Source organism: Mustela nivalis, assembly GCF_964662115.1.
Source record: "Mustela nivalis genome assembly, chromosome: 3".
NCBI classification, from domain to species: Eukaryota; Metazoa; Chordata; class Mammalia; order Carnivora; family Mustelidae; genus Mustela; species Mustela nivalis.
Window position 1 is genome coordinate 118,702,530 of NC_139022.1, and position 16,471 is coordinate 118,719,000.

The 16,471-nt window shown below is 50.6% G+C and overlaps 1 protein-coding gene across 1 annotated transcript in view; it reads right to left on the reverse strand.

Moving 5' to 3' along the window:
- Nucleotides 1-299: 299 nt before the first annotated feature.
- NSG2 (neuronal vesicle trafficking associated 2) overlaps nt 300-16,471 on the reverse strand; it is a 52,462-nt gene continuing 36,290 nt past the window's right edge. Inside the window, exons 4-5 of the mRNA XM_082725852.1 lie at nt 4,223-4,333; nt 300-2,142 (exon numbers count right to left, since the gene is read on the reverse strand). Coding sequence (XP_082581978.1) covers nt 1,951-2,142; nt 4,223-4,333 — 303 coding nt within the window. The 3' untranslated portion in view covers nt 300-1,950. The remainder of the gene's footprint in view (nt 2,143-4,222; nt 4,334-16,471) is intronic.

Here is a 16,471-nt window from a genome sequence, read left to right on the forward strand (position 1 = left end):
ATGTAGGGTGGTGACTATGCCTTGTTCATCACCGAATGCTCCGTGCTCAGCACAGCCTGGCGCTCCATGGGTGCTCAGCAGATACTCAGGGGGACATGGCCTTGTGGCCAGGTATATCATTTCTGGGACCACCTGCCTGAAGATGGAGGTCCCCCCACAGCCCACTTCCAGCCACAGCCTCACAAGACACTCTGCCCCCAGAGCCCACTCTCACCTCGGGGACAGATTTCTGACCCCGGCAGCTTCCCACCAAGCTCACTGAGCAAAAGGTGAGGAAGGTTGCAAAGGAAGGTCAAGAATTTCGGACACAGCTATCTTTATTTGTTTCCTGTCAGAAAAGTTCAAGAATTACACCAAAAAATACTTAGCCTCTGCTACCTACTGACAAAAATACACCACAAAATTATAAAGCGCTCAGCGGTTTTGCTAGGGACAATTTGTTATTCCGCTTCGGATGACAAATGAATTTACAGGTGACTCGAGGTGATGGGGTGGGAGGAGGAAAGTCAGATGATAGCATTTGGCAAGATAGTTTGAGCTATGCTAGTCTTATTACCCAGCTGTTGTGTACAATGATTTCGGCAACATAGCAAGCCAGGAGAGAATGTCTTGTTATCCGGGCTGTCAGGCTTCATGGGGAAACAGTACTACATCTCAAATAACCAACTCTCCCAGCCAGTTCTGTCCATGCAAGCCTGGAGCCACATCTCGCCGGGGGGGGGGGGCGCTCCCAGAAACCTTTGCCGAAGAACCATGTGGGAGTGACTGTTGGGGGGGGAGGTGGCATCCCACCACAGCGAGACGCCTGGTTAATGCCAGACGCTGCTCCCTAGTCAGCTTCTAGAACTAGATCAGGGACTTTGGGTGCTTGTCGGACGGCTGTCAGTCCAACAGGTGGGCAAAAGACGGTCACATTTTTCAGCTTCCTTTATGGGTGACTTGGCATTGTTGCAGATCCAGTCTTAAAGTCTCCCTAGCTGTTACCTGAGGTTCCCGGCTATGACCCTTATCACTACTCCTCCAATGGCTATTAGCACTTTGGGAAACACCAAGCAAACAAGACTTTTAAAATGTGGTGCCTGTGCTTCTAGCTTGGCCACATGCAATACGCCTGTCCCGTGCCTTGCTTTGTCCTGCGGCCTCTTCTTCCTTCTCCCCCATCCTACCCTGCTGTCTCTTAAACATAGGCAGTACCCGGTGTTGATCTAGCCACGCACGAGAAAGACTGAGAAAGTCTGCCTGCTGCTCAGCGTTTGACTGCACCTGTTCCTCCCCAGGCCGCAGGGGCTGGCCCAAGCCCCAGCTCAGATTCCCGTATGGTGATCTGGGCTGGCTTAGCAAAATGCACCCATGGTGGGTGCTCTTGACTTTAGGTTTTGTGAATCCCAGACCTAACAATGCCGAGATCAGCCCTCTTCTCCAACGAGGCCAGTCCAGACTGCCTGTCTTCCCCTCCTGCAGAGCCGAGGCTAACCACATAGCCCCAGCCTGCATCGCTCACATTTCCTGTACCTTCCAAACCCCCCACGGAGGCTACAGCTTCTCAGCGAAGCAGCCCAGAGTCTGTGCTCTTCACGGCCCGCCAACATCTTCCCAATGCAGCCAGTTTAGTCCTTCTTTGTTCATTTTGTTTCCTTTTCTGTTTTTAAATTTTCCTAACAAGTAATAAGCAGTGGCTTCGAAAATATCTTACATGGGAACAGTCAACACGAAACATGCCTTTGTACATAATCCTGACTTGGGGACGAATCAACAATACCAAAGGACGAAAAGAAATATCAATTCAGACAACTCCAGTGCACGATAATTTCGGTGAGATCCCCCCCACCCACCCCGGCCCCGCCCCCACCCCCATATCCCAGGAGTACAGTGGTGTCTTGTAACTGGAGCTTGGCTTAGCCATCAGGGGACCCCCCCGCTGAGCCCCCCATTCTGGCTGGGGGTGGGCCTCTAATGGCCCTGGGTCTTGGGCGGCTTGGGCTCATGGATGACAGCAGCCGCCGACAGCCACGGCCCGATGGCCCGAGCGGTGCTCTGCTTGGCCACACTGTAGTGGCTGATGACCGTGTAGAAGCGGCTTCTGGAGTTGGGGTCCTGGGATGAGTAGTAAGCATCCAGGGAGGCCGGGATGCAGCGCTTGTGCTGAGGACGAGAGAGACAGAGTCAGGGGGAGCTCAGCGGACTGCTTCCAACCCACCCTGCCCCATGGCCACTCCGTCTAGGGGCTTCAGCCACAAGAGGCTCTGAACCAGAGGGTAGGGGATGTCACCTGGCCTGGGCCTGGCCCTCGGCGCTCTTTCCCCAACATCATCACCATCACCACCTCAAAGCTGCTGCCTGCTCGAAACCAGAAAAAATAAACCCGAGGCTAGACTGGTGGTTGCTAGACGCGGGGGGTGTGGGGGTGAAGATGGTGGAAGTGGTTAAAAGGCACAGACTTCCAGAGGTAAAATAAATAAGCTCTGGGGATGTCATGGACAATGGTGACTGTAGTTAAGAACACTGTATTGTATATTTAAACATTGCTAAGAGAGTTGATCTTAAGAATTCTTATCATAAGAAAAAAAATTTTTTTTGTAACCATGTGGTGATGGATGTTACCTAGACTAGATTTAAACATATATGCAAATAATCAAATCATCACATTGATTCTTGAAACTAACATGTTATATGTCAATTATCCCTCCATTTACAAAAAAGAGAAAGAAACCTGAGGTTGATACTAATCCACGGTCCTCTGCTCAGTGAGTATGAGGCTGTAGAGGGCACTCCTGACCCCCCATCCCTCCCATCCCCCCAGACCTCTTGATCCAGCTCATTCATCTCCAGCTGCTTCTCTGGGTCATTGCTGCAGCCTCTGGCTGTTTTTGTTTTAGGGTTTTTTGTTGTTTTTTTTAATTTGTAACTCCTCAGATCAAAATCTTTGGTTCCCAACAAACATTGATAGAATTGTCTATATGCGTTATCCTACAACATACATCAAATGGTCACAAAATAACATGAATATTATGACTGACAGATTGTTGAATCAACTTTCAGATTCCTCTTTCTATATCCTTAGAATATATTTTACTGTGGGTGAACTGTCAATGCACTCTGCTCATTTGGAATATTTATTTTCTTTGTACGTCGACATCCCCAAATTGATACAGAGCTAGGTTCTTTGTCAAGCTTGTTTTTAATTTTCAGGAATGACTTGTGGTTATTTACTTTTTAGATATGCCAGACATTTACAGATACCAAGGACAAATGGATAGCGAGAGGTCTCCAGAGAAGCCCTGCTCTTCTTCCTCATCTCCCCTACTCTTTTCCTTCCTCCCCCACCCCCACTGAGTATCAATTTTCCTAGTTTTTTTCATTGTTCCTTCTAGAATTTTTCCTGAAAATAGAAACAAATATCCTTCCCCCTCTGAGCCCTTTCCTCACACAAAGGCAACGGTTTTTTCCTCTTCATTATTAACCTGGAGGATAATCCAGGCCTGGTTCTAGAGACCTTGTGTGAAATCCCTTGTGTGAACACATCATCATCCATTCAGTTGTCCCCTCTTGAGAGTTGTTGCTTCTTTGAGAACCTCAGCTTTTAACTACCAGGAATGTAGTCTGAGGAAGCCACATACAGAACTGAAGGATGCGTGTTTCCAAGACACAACAGCCCCCATTTGACTACCTCACTTGACAATGTAATGTGCTGCTTTGGAAAGCTCTCTCATCCAAACGTTCTTCCCCTGTTTCCTCATATGCAAAATGGGGGCAATAAAACCTTTTTTTCAGAATGCGTGTACAGCTTGGTTGAGATAATGTTTATGAAAATATCTAGAAAAGGCTGTGACTTTTAATAGGTGCTCAGTAAATGAACCACTCCTGCCACAGGAACTGGGAATCGGACATCAAACCAGGAAGACAGGTGCCAAGGCAGAGCTTTCTGGATGGACCAGCCCCCCTCGGGTGGAAGCAAGCTCTCCCTGACCGCTGACCTCCAGCCTGAAGCGGGACCCCCTCCTACTCCAGACTGTGGAGAGCAACATCTGGGAGGAAGAACTTTACTGCCTACTGGAAAGAAACGAAATCCTTCATGAAATGGCTTGCCAGACACATACCACATTCTCAATAGTCCACAGGGAGGTTGCCCGAGTTTGGAGGCCAGTGAAAAGAAGACATTGATAAACCCTCTAATTGAGGTTGGCGGTCACCTGGGGCCACTCACCTGCCAGAAGCCCCTTACCTTATAGACAAATCCCTCTGGGCAGCTGTGGTCATAGGTGAAGGCTTTGTAAACCACCAGGAACACGATGCAGGCAAGGAAAGCAAGGGCCAGGCTGACGAGAATGGTGACCTAGGAGGGAAACAACGCTGACAGTCATCCAGCCTCGGCCCTACCTGCCTTCAGCCCGGCACACAGGCAGCCTTCGAATCCTGGTGGGCCACACAGTGTGTCAGAAAGAGCAGCAGCAGCCTGCAGCCCGAAGACTGGCTCTGCCTCGCTCTGTCACTTACTCATGGTATGACCTGGAACAAACCACCTGTACTCTTTGGGCCTCAGTTTCCCTCTTCTACTAGATTCTTTCTGAAGCTCCTTCTTGGCCCCAAGGTGTGATTTCCCCCCTTATTTACTTTTCCTGGTTTGTTTTTCACGTTTTCTGTTAAGTGTGTTTGTGCTCAGGTGCACAGCCTGAAGCAGGGGGGTGAAGGAATGTGTTCGGGGGGCATCACTAATCCACCTGTCACTTCCGGTGCTTCTGCCCTCCATCACCACTGCCCTCCTCAGCACTACTGGAGTCCAACCTCAGATACACCTGCCCCTGTCACCTCCACTGGGACATGCAGTAGGCACCTTAGAAATATCAACTGAACTAATCCCCTGCTCCTCGCCGTCCCACATCTGTTCCGCCTACATTTTCCTCCAAGTCCACCTTTATAGTCACTCAGGCCAAACATCTTGGAGTCATCCTTTTTTTAAAAAAAAAAAAATTTATTTTTGTTTATTTGAGAGAGGGAGAGAGAGCGGGCTGGAGTAGGGGGAGAGGAAGACAGAGAGGGAGAAGCAGGCTCTCTGCTGAGCAAGGACTTGATGCAGAACTCGACCCCAGGACCCTGGGATCATGACCTGAGTGGAAGGTAGAGGCTTAACCTTCTGAGCGACCCAGGCACCCCTTGGAAGTCATCCTCAACTCTTTTTCCCATATTCTACATCCAGGCCTCCACAGAAGCTATGGCTTCTGTCTTTGAAAATATCCCAGAGTCTGATGGCTTCTGACCTCCTAGTTGTCTCCAGCCCGGCCGAGTCATCGGCACCTTTCACCTGCGGTCCCCAAGCAGCTTCTGACTAGCAACCTTCTTGCCCTCTATGATGCGGTGCCTGCAGCAACCAGGGAGGTCCTTTCAACATCTAAGTCAGGGCATGTCTCTTGCCTGCTCAGAAGCATCTAATGGTCCCCAAATTGCTCACAGTGAAAGCCCAGCTCCTAACCATTACCTGCGAGCAAACTTTAACAAAATAATACAAGACTCAATAGACAGGATTCACCAGAAAGGAGTACATGGTTAATTTCAAAGGCATGTCCAGGCTTGCACCGGCCCCATCCCACTCCCCGTGTACTAAGAGGTAGGGTAATCCCCATAGCGTGGGGCACCTAGTGTTACACGCAGATTTTTTTTTCATGCTATTTTTGAAAAGCAGGTAGCTGTTTGAGACAGTTGGCCCAGAAACATGGCAGAATTCTCCTCGTGGAGAGGAGGTTTCTTTTGTTTCAGAAGAAAAATAAAATCAACCTTGGGTGTCCACATCCCATCTCCTTCCCACCCCAGGTTGTGGTTTATAAGGACCAGAAAACACGGAAGTTTATGTTGCTCCAAATGAACAGAGTTGTTTGCTGGCAGCTTTAAATACTGGGTGGGAGGCATTTGAAAAGGACAAGAAGAAGATGGAAATGGGTGGTGTCCATCCAAACGTGATGGGCAGACCCCCTCCATTAGAAATACCTTGTGCCATGTGTATGAAGTTTTAGGACAGGCTGCTATTATGATAGAAGAAAATATATATTTGGGTCTTGTTCCCAATTCCTGGCACAGAGCTCCTAAAAACCCTTATAATTTCCTAAATAATAGGAGCACTAGAAGAATCTTTTGCTCTAATATTTGGGTTTTGTGCCCGGTTCTTGAAATAGCCCAGATCCATAAAGACGAAAGAAGCGTTTTTTATTATTCATAAGGAGCCCCTTCCAACCATACTTGAGTTTACGTTAATAATGTGACTTTTGGAAAGCCTCTAAGGAGGGGGGCCAGTCGCAGGGGCTGGGAGGCCAGTCATGGGATTAGAGGGTTGGAGCTTTCCACCCCACCCCCGCACCCACAGGGAGGGGAGAGATTGAGTTCAATCACTAATGGCCAGTGATTTCATCAATCATGCCTATGTAATGAAGCCTCCATAAAAATCTTAACTGAAGGGATTTAGAGAGTTTCCAGATTGGTGAACAAGAACATGTCCATATGCCAGGAGTGTGGCTTACCTCATTATGCTACACGGGGACAGAAGCCCCAGTGCCCAGGACCCGTCCACACTTCTCCCTGCGTATCCCCTCAGGGTGCTATTCATTTGTATCCTTTGTAATAAATCAGTAAGACTAAGTAAAGCACTTTCCTGAGTTCTATGAGCTGTTCTAGCAAACTATTAAAACTGAGAGGGAGGGGCAGGAATCACCAGTGACTGGCCAGTTGGTCAGGAGCACAGATGCAGCCGGGACTTGCGACTGGCATCTGAATTGGGGCAGCCTGTGGGACGGACCCCTTCCCTGTGAGGTGTGAGCTAGCTCCAGCAGCTAGTGTCAGGGGTGAGCTAAATTATAGAACATCTAGTCACCATCCATTGAGAATTGGAGAATTACCTGATGAAGGGAAAACCTTGCACGATTGATATCGTAAGTATTGTGGAAGGATGGGGAAAAAGCAGTTTTCCTGCTTTTTGAATTTGCGACACGCAAATTCACATCTAAACTCCTGTCAGCACAGTGGGCTGTCCGCCCCCTTCATTTGCACACCAAATCCTCAGCTGCAGTCTGTTGCACACGCACCAGCCTCCTGCCCAAGATTGGGGTGCGGGTAGGGTGGGGTGAGACAGTGCAGAGACGGGACTGGAATCACCCAGGTAGGATGTGGAGAGAGTTGGAGATGTCAGTGGAGACGGGAAGCTGGAGCAGGAGATGACCCACATATGCCTACACTCCCTTAGGAACTGAAGACAGTATTTGATTAGTACAGGGAAGGGGACCACCATAGCCCACAGGCTAATGCTAAGGACCTAGGAATACCAGTCAGTAGATGTTTGGAGTATAGATGTAAAGAATTGTAAATGCCCAGATTTCCCCATAACAAAGGGCAGAAACAATACAAATGTCCATGGACTAATAAATGAGTCAACACACTGTCCAGCCATATAATAGAATATTATTTATCTGTGAAAAGGAAAGAAGTACTAGTAGATACTACAAAGGCCGATGGACCCTGCAAAAACGCTAAGTGGGAGACGCCAGACATAGAAGGCCACATATTATATGACTCCATTTATAGAAACATCCAGAATAGGTCAGTTCTTAGAGAGAATGCAGAGTGGTAGTTGCCAGGGGCTGGCGGTAAGGGGAAAGAGAATAGAGTCTCCTTTTGGGGCAAGGGCAATGTTCTGGAACTAGGTAGAAGTGGTACTTGCACAATGTTGTGAATGCAATAAATGGCACTCAAGTTTTCACTTTAGTTAATTTGATATGTGAATATTATCTGCATTTTTTTAAAAATGCCCAGAACCCAGGTTGATACTTTCCATCAAAAGGACCTTGAAGTCCTGCTGGCATGCCCTCCCCAGAGCCGTGCGTAGGACCGAGACACAGACACACTTACAGGTGCAGCCGCAGACAAAGGATGGCTGCAGAACTCACGTGCACCAAGGAGAGAACAAAGACCCGCAACCCCCAGTCTGCCACTACCACCAGCCTCGTACAGGGTCCAGGGAAGCCCCCCAGAGAGCCCCCATTCTAATGTGATCGGACGAAGCAGAGACCCAGTCTCTGGGCTGACCCAGCATGGGCGTCCCCGGGAAAGCAGCGGTTGGTGAAGAGGAGGCGGCCCTGGGAGCCAGGGCAGGGCCCCGTACACCTGTCCATGGGACACATTCCCTTTAGGGAGCAGTGGGGGGGGGGGCTTCCCTTCCCAACAGCTCTGAGTTAAGCCCTATTGAGCCCCCACTGAGGAGGGGTAGGGTCTGATCCACCTCAGTGCTCCCAGAGCTTGATAGGTAAGCCCAGTAAATGCTTCTGGAACAAAGAAAGGGAGAGAGGGAGGGAAGGAGACAGGGAGGGAGGGAAGATTCTGTAGGATTCAATGCTGATGCCAAGATTGCTACTGCCCAGTGGATTCTCATTTACTGGGTCAGGGATGGTAGGTCCGGGGCCTGGGCAGTCTTATGAACTCTCTGGGTGATTATAACATCCAACAAAAGACAAGGACATCTACTCAAGGATGACTAGGCGTGAGTGGTTGTCAAGCTGGCTACACATTCTTAGAGTCACCTGGACAGCATTTTAAACAATCCTAGTGCTCTGGACCTGCCCCAGACCCACTACAGCAGAACCTCCAATGGTAGGGTACAAGCCCCAAGGTGGCTGTCATATGCCCACAGGGTTGAGAAGACTGTGACACATAGACGGTGGGCAGGGTGCCCTGTACCATTGCCAGAGACCAGAGTCCGGTGCTGAGAAGGGTGCTGGGAGTGCAGCCACTGAGGGATTTTGCTGAGCCAAGCGAAAGAGCCAGGAACGAGGCCGAGCAGAGGCCATTTCAAGGGAAGGAGGCTTTGTCTCCCTGTCCTGAATCTTGATGACTTCTGCAGCTAGAGGCCAGTCATTCCCTAAGACCCCATGGAGGTCAGAGAATACAGGGCTGTGAGTCAAGCCCAGGCCCTCCCTGGAGCCTCACGGCCTATAGGGTGAGGGGGAGCTGGACAGATGGATATGGGTACATGCTCACCAGGGATAACACCATGACTGAGGGCATCGGCTCAGGGGACTGCTGGGCCTAAGTTCAATAGGGGACCACAGAAGGTCTCCTGGGGGAGGTAATGTTGGAAGTGACTTTGGGGAAGAAAACAGAATAGGGAAGGAAGAAGGTTCTGGGCAGAGAAGTCGCGTCTACCGTAGACAGGAAGCTGGGGCTGTTCTGGAAACATCATCTGGTTTGACATGGCTGGCCCAGAGGTTATGAGTGACGGAGAGAGAGGTCTGGGAAAATGGGCAGGTGGCAAGGAAAGACCAGGCTACAACTTGGACTTTATCTCCAGGGAAACAGGGAGCCCCTGAAGGTTTTAAGGAGGGAAGTGACGGGATACAAACTCTGTTTTGAAGAGATGTCTTGGATGCAAGGTGGAGGCAGGTTTGCAGGGGCATGGCTGGAGGGAGAGAGGCCAGTGGGGAGGCTGAGGCACCAGGGCGTGCCCCAAATGCAGAGGCTAGACATGGGGCCATGAGGGTGGAAGGGGTGCATGGTTTGAGAAGCGCCTAGGAGGTGAGCGGGGTGATGTGAGAGGGGAGGAGCAAGGGGCTGACTCTGGGGACAACGGGGGAATTTTGGGCTGGTCTGGATTCTAGTGCACAGCTTTGGTTGTTAGAAGGGTCCCCAGAGAGGACCCCAGCGAGAAGCTCCCACTTCCCCCCAAAGAGCGCCTTACATGGGGAAGCTTGGCTGCACATCCATAATGACAGACTCAGTTTGCATAACCTCAGAGAGGTCCTACGACCCTCGGTTTCTCTTCCTGATGTAACAACATGGAACTAGAAATAAATCCCGTGCTAGGTTCGGGTTTCCTGAGAGGTGCAGTCCTCCCTGCTAGGGATGGTCCCCGCTCCCCGTCTCCTGACACCTCCTACCCCCCAACACGTTCATCCGCGCAACCACTCAGCACGGACTGATGAAGAGCCTATCACGAGCCAGATGCTGCCTGACAGTCGTCACCTCAGGACCTTACGGCAGAGACAGGGTCAGATGCAGAACAAGTACATCACCAAGAAATAATTCTAAACTAAGCCCCATGTGGGATCTGGAATGGCACATAGCAGGGATAGGGTGGTCCGGGGAGCCCCACAGAAGAAGACTCTGGCCAGAGCCATCCAGGATGAGGCACCAGCCCAGAGACCCACTAAGGGAGTAGCTGGGTCCTAGGGGGTCTGGAAGGAGCAGGGGAGCTGAGACTGGGGACAAGGGGAGAGAACACTGAGACAAGATGCCACAGGGCTTTGAGACCAAGGTCACCTTTGTCCTGCTCAGGAGAGCGACTTCCCACAACATCGATCCCATATTTCAGGTAATGTCCTGCTCAGCCTTGCCTGTCTCTGCCACCTCCAGCCATGCAGGCCGCCATTCCCTGGCTCGCATGGTCCCCTCCAGACACGCGCAGCCCACTGAGCCTTCCTGCACTCGTGCATCTCAACCTGGAATTCCCATGTGTCCTCCCTCATCACAGAGAATGGTCCTCAGCCTTCTGGTCCAGCCTGCTATGCCTTCCCTGCCCGGTCCTGTACCAGGACCTGCGCTGGCCACCTGAAGGCATTCCTTCTGTTGTGGTGACCTCTTCATACCCCTGAACCCTCCCTTCCCCAGGGAGTGCCTTGGGCAGCGAGGGTTTCTCATCACCTACTCCATGCCCGGCACCATGACTCCCACAGAGGCGCATATACTCCCAAAGCCCCAACCCCTCTGGAAGACTGCCATTTTTCTCAACATATGTTCCTCTTATGCCCCCTTTCCTCTCTCAGTGAACTCTTAGACATGCTTCAAAACCCAGCTCACAGCATGTTGCCTTCCCTGGCGAGGCTTCCCTTGCCTACTTGTGCTCTCATCACACTTTCTTTCCTCCACCACTTAGCACTTGGCCCCATACCAGGATTCTTCATCCTGTCATGTGTGTCATGGGACAGGGGCCGTATCTCGTTTGCCTCTGTGGTCCCAGCTTCTGCTCCTGGGCTGGCACTGGGTAGAGGGGATGCTAATGCAAATTGCACACTCCCTGCTCCTCACCCTCTTTCTCCTCTTTGGCACAAAGCACTACCAGTAGCGAATTTTCAGGGCCCTTCGTAACGGTTTCACTGCCTTGCAGGTTGACTGGATAAAATCACTGCATAAAGTCATCGGAGAAATTCGTCTGGCGCTGGAAGAATTATTAGTTGCCTCTGGAGTGAACTCCTGGTCTGTCTCCTGTGGCCATCAAAGATGAGAGCTTCTCTCTGATGGCTGGGAGGACTGGGCCCCGCCATTCTGGGCACTGCCCATGAAGTTCTGCGCAGCAGTGGTGACCCCATTCCAAAAGGGCTCTCAGCCTGCGTCTGCCTCCGATGAGCTGTGTGACTTTGGGCAGGATGCTTCACCTCTCTGAGCCCATTTCCTTATCTGTTAAATGGGGGCAAAACTCCCACCCTACAGGACTGCTGTGAGGATTCATTGAGATATTGTCTGCGAAAGTGCCCGGTGTGGTCCTGGTGCGTGGGCTCAGCCAAAAGTAGCCGTCATTTACTGACTGTTGCGGAACGTACAGAGTACTGTGTCCAGCACATTTTACGTATCATCTTTTTTAAATCTTTCATGGAAAACCTGTAAACCCAGTTATGACCCCCATTTTACAGCTGTGCAAACAAAAGTGTAGAGACACCAAGTAGCCTGCCCAAGGCTTCCTGGTAATCGAGGCAGCAGAGCTTGATATTCCAAAGTTTCTCCACGCTGACCACTACCTTAAGCAGAATTTTGGTAAACATTTCCCTGTGCTGCTGCTGCCTTTGCTTGCAATAATGCAATGAAAGAAGACAATCTGTACTATTAACTTATTCAAGGGGGTATGTCACCTGGATGTGGAAATCCCAGGAGTCAGGAAGACAGAGGAGAAGAACAAAAGCCTCCCGCTGTCTGCCGAGCAGAGACACTGATCTAGGACCCTCATTATGGCAAGAAATGTGAATTTCATTCACATTCGTGTACTGCAGCCTCGCGGCATCACAGTGCCCAGGAAACCAGCCTTTTTATGAAGAATGCAAACCCTGGAAACCTCAAAGCAATCAAACCACTCGCATCGGGGAAATTAAACTTTGTGGGAAGATAAAAACAGAGCTACCCGACAGACATTCATCTTTGGTATGTGACAGCTGGAACCTCCAGAGACAGAATTAGGCCACCGGGTGCCTTGCTCCTGGCTCGGTCCCAAAGATCCTGACAATAGGGCTTGAGTGGCAAGTGCAAGGGGATGGCAAATTCTCCATAAACCCTGCCTCAATGACATCCTGCATTTGCTGGCCCTGGCCCTAGCACCAAGCATTTAATAGAGTAGAGCTTTCAAGCCAGAATGTCTAGAACGAAAACCCAGCTCCATCACTAACTTGCTATGTGACCTGGGTGAGCTGCTTGGCCTTTGGAATCCCTGACCTATCTCTAAAATGAGGGAGACACGGATGGCTACTAAGACAGAACGTGACAATGCATGAAGCCTTCAGGCTAGGCCCCGCCCGTGGTAATGACCTTAGTTGGCACCTATGGAGCACATTCATGGGTCACATCACTTCATGTCCTTGAAATTCCGTGTGGAAGGTACTAACCATGTGCCCATTTTACAGATGGCCATGACTTGACATGTATGAAGGCCGAGTGATAATTTAAGCTCAGGTCTAACTCAGAAATACAGCTGCCTCACCATATGTTACCCTGCTGATAGATCTATAGCTTATAGTTTATTTTTATCCAGAGTGCGCTGCACCATTATAGTAAGAACAACACTGGAAATCCAAGGGGAAAACACCCATTACAATCCTGCCATCGTCTCGAGTCTGTTTTTACACACTTTCTATTTATTCTTATCCATGTGCATCCCCGCATAAATTCTGATTCCTTCCGCTTCTTCCCATTTTACCCATTCGTGGCCCATCCAGCTCTCTACGATCACAGAGGAAGTATCCCCACATACCAAGTCTGGCCCCTCTCAGCCCCGGACAGACCTCCACTTTACCATCTACCAATGGCTCAGAGTCATTACACTGATGTACACAAAAATGTCATGAGGTGCAACTAAGATGAATAATGCAAAAGGCCAAAGTGCCACATAAACGTGAAAGTGCTGAACTATTACTGCTCGTGGCCATCGCTGTTATTTTTAGAATTGTGCATCCTCAGAGCTGAGTTTGGTCCAGCTGTTTCTGCAGCATGAGGACCATCGGCTATTAGACTGTGTTGCCATCTCCAGTGACCTGTGCTCCTGGACGGACAGCCCCTCAGGAGCAGCGCTGTCTAACTTTGGGCTTCCAAGGGCCTGAGGGTCCCACCAGTGATTCTTACTAATGAGACAGAAAGGGGGATAATGGGGATAAACTTTTCTCTGGCTTCTCCTGCCTTCCCCTCCCTGTCCATCTCCCCGTCATCTCTGCTGGCCTCCAAAGGGATATTCTTAAATTATTCCCCAGCACACTTCGTGGGAGCACCTGCAGGTCCCATCTCGGCCCATGGCAGGTCTGACCTCATGCCCAGACACAGTGTGACGACGATTTTGAGCACCAAGATCGTCTGAGGACACTGAGCTGATGTAGGGGCCCAGACTTAGGGTCCTTCAGACTTCTCTGACACCCAGAAACCAGCATTTCCACATAAGTCCAACAAACTATAATTAGATCAAGGCAAAGACCAAAACTCTTTGCCTGGCCTCCAAGAGAAGAGATCAAGGAGCTCACATCCTTGACTGACAGATACTCGGCACTTTACAAATATTAGCTGACTCAGTCCTATCCAGTATCCCAGAAAGTGGGTATGGTTGCTATTCCTGCTTTCTAGACAATGAACCTGAAGGTTGCAGGTAGGTACTGGGTAAGTTTCCAGAGTTTTCCAGCCCATCAGTAGTGAAGCAAGACCTAGAAGCCAGATCTGTTTGGATCCAAAACACATTGTCTTTCCTCAGCACTGTACTGTCTTCATCATCTGGCCTCTGCTGACCTGTCCCAGGAACCCTGTGCTGACCTTGCCCCAGAAACCCTCACTCACACACACAGACCCACACACACACACTCACACAGACCAACATACTGACACATGTAGACACACACACACACATAGACACACATGGAAACCTATGCACCAACACACAGATATACAAATACACACACACACACACACACAGTCCCTTTCTCTCTCATTAGTTCCTGAAAGTTTTAGGCTTCCTGCTACTGACATGCCTTTCCACTGCCTTCCCCCTGGACATACAGGAAGCTTTCCTAGACCTTTCCCTCAGGAGTGAGGCCACTCTGAAGCCTCCAGGTGCTGGGTTCTAGGCATGGTCACTTAGCACTCTGTGTTGTCACAACTTCTTGCCCCATCAGCCTACCCCACTAGACCAGGAACTTTCCAGGGGCAGGGGCCATGCCTCTGTGACCTGCCTTAGTTCTTGTCCTGGTCCTGCCACAGAGAACACAGGAGGGATCTGTGAAGGACTCACACCCATTTGCTTCAGCTACACCTGGAGCCGGCCCAAGCAGAGTAGGGCAGGTCTCGTCCAGCCAGGGGGTCCTCCATGCACCTCATAGCCACAGTCGGAGGCACACAGCCATCTCCCGGCGTCCCAGCCAACCCTCGTCTACACTCAGCCTGCAGCCCCATCTCCATGGAGACGCTGGCCCTGCAGCCCAAATAGCAGTTCCATTAGCTACTTTCATTCCTCAATCCCCTTTCTTGGCAGAAGAGTTGATTTTAAAAGAGAGAAAGAGAGAATCGGGTCAGCAAAATTGGTTTGGTCAGCAAAATTGGTTTGGAACTCACCCTTCATGTTCCAATGCATGGCACCCCTAGGAATGCCGGTGGGGATTCAGAGGCAGATAAGCCGCCCCACGTCTTCTTATAAACCTTGCAAGGGTGAGAAACCAGGCCTACCAATGCCACAGTGGCCCCATAGCAGAGGGTCCTGGGACAGGAAGCAGCTGTGTTTGGGGGAGGCGTCATTTCAGCTCCTCTCCTCAATTTGCTGCCTTTGTCCAGGAGAAGGAAGGAATCTGTACCCGCATCTTCTACCTCCTCTCCCCTCCCGCCCCACACAGACTCATAGACACACAGACATGTGCGCCTCCCCACCTGGAGGAGTCTTGGGAAAGAGATGCCCAAAAAAGAGTCAAAGCTCCAAGTCTGAGACCTCTACCTCTGGAAGGTCTACTTGCAAGGCAGGCACTTGGCTGGTGCCTGGGAACTGGCTCATTCCAGAACCAGTAAGAGTAGGCTCACTGTGCCTATCCTACACAGAGAGCATGGGTGATGCTGACCACCTGACTTCCTTCTGGGAGTCTGGAATATGGGTACATGCAGGGGACGGGCTGCCTACATGACCAGCTTCCAGTAAGAACCCTGGGAGTTGCCTGGTAGACGCCATTCCCTGCATGTTACAACTCGTTGCTGGAGGAGCTACGTCCAGCATGACTCCATGAGCAGAGGAGACTGGAAGTCTGTGCCTTACTGGGTCCTTTCTCCGTTGCTGACTGTGCCTTGTCTCCTTTTCACTGTAATTAAGCATAGTGCTGAGTACAGCCCTATACTGGGTCCTGGGAGTCCTGCTTGTGAATCACCAGCCTGGGGATGGTCTCAGAGACTTCCAGTACAGCTCCCCTCACTGTCCCCTTTTCTGGTTCCCCTAAAGGAGAAGCACTGTGGACCTCATTTCTCAGAGCTTGGCAGGAATGCCCATGCTTTACTATGGACCCCATGCCTTAAAGACAGGCACCAGGTTCCAGGCTCCTGCCTCTCCAGCTCAAGCCCCCGAATATTGCTTCTTTACTTCTTGCCTCGTGGATCAGGATGGGGTAAAGGTCTTCTTCTTCCTGACCAGGAGGAGCCTGTGCCATCTCTTTTTGAGTATATACCTCCTCTCCTTGTGGCCTCTTGACCCAGGTCAGGTCATCACTGGGTGAGCCTGACCTTAGGATTTGACCTTGGGATTTGGGAACAAACACACTCTCTCCTATCTTCCAGCTTTCGTGTTCCTCCCTCTGGTGGTGGCGATTGTGCTTTGGATGGCCCTTTTCTCAAAATGCAGTACATGCTCCCTCCTTGGGGTGAGGGTGCACAGGCCATGATGAGAAGCCAGAGACTGTCCGAGACCTCCCACCCATAGCCTCAAGCCCACTTTGCTCACAGAAGAAGCTGTCTCTCAGGATGTTGGCTCACTCCAGGGGTACTTTGCCTCCTTCCCTACAGACGTCCTTGGCAGGGAGCCTCAGAAGAAAAAAGTGGAAGGATTCTGGCACTGAAATATTTGTCTTCCCAGCTCTCGGTGAAGTACACATGTGGGTACGTAAGCTGACTCCACAGTCACATGGCCCAGTCAGGATGCTCCCCAGTTTCACATTTAGGTCACACCTAGGAGCTGAGTCCATCCTCGAGACCCAAATATTCCCAAGTCAGCCACGGAGGTTTTAGTGTGGCCCCA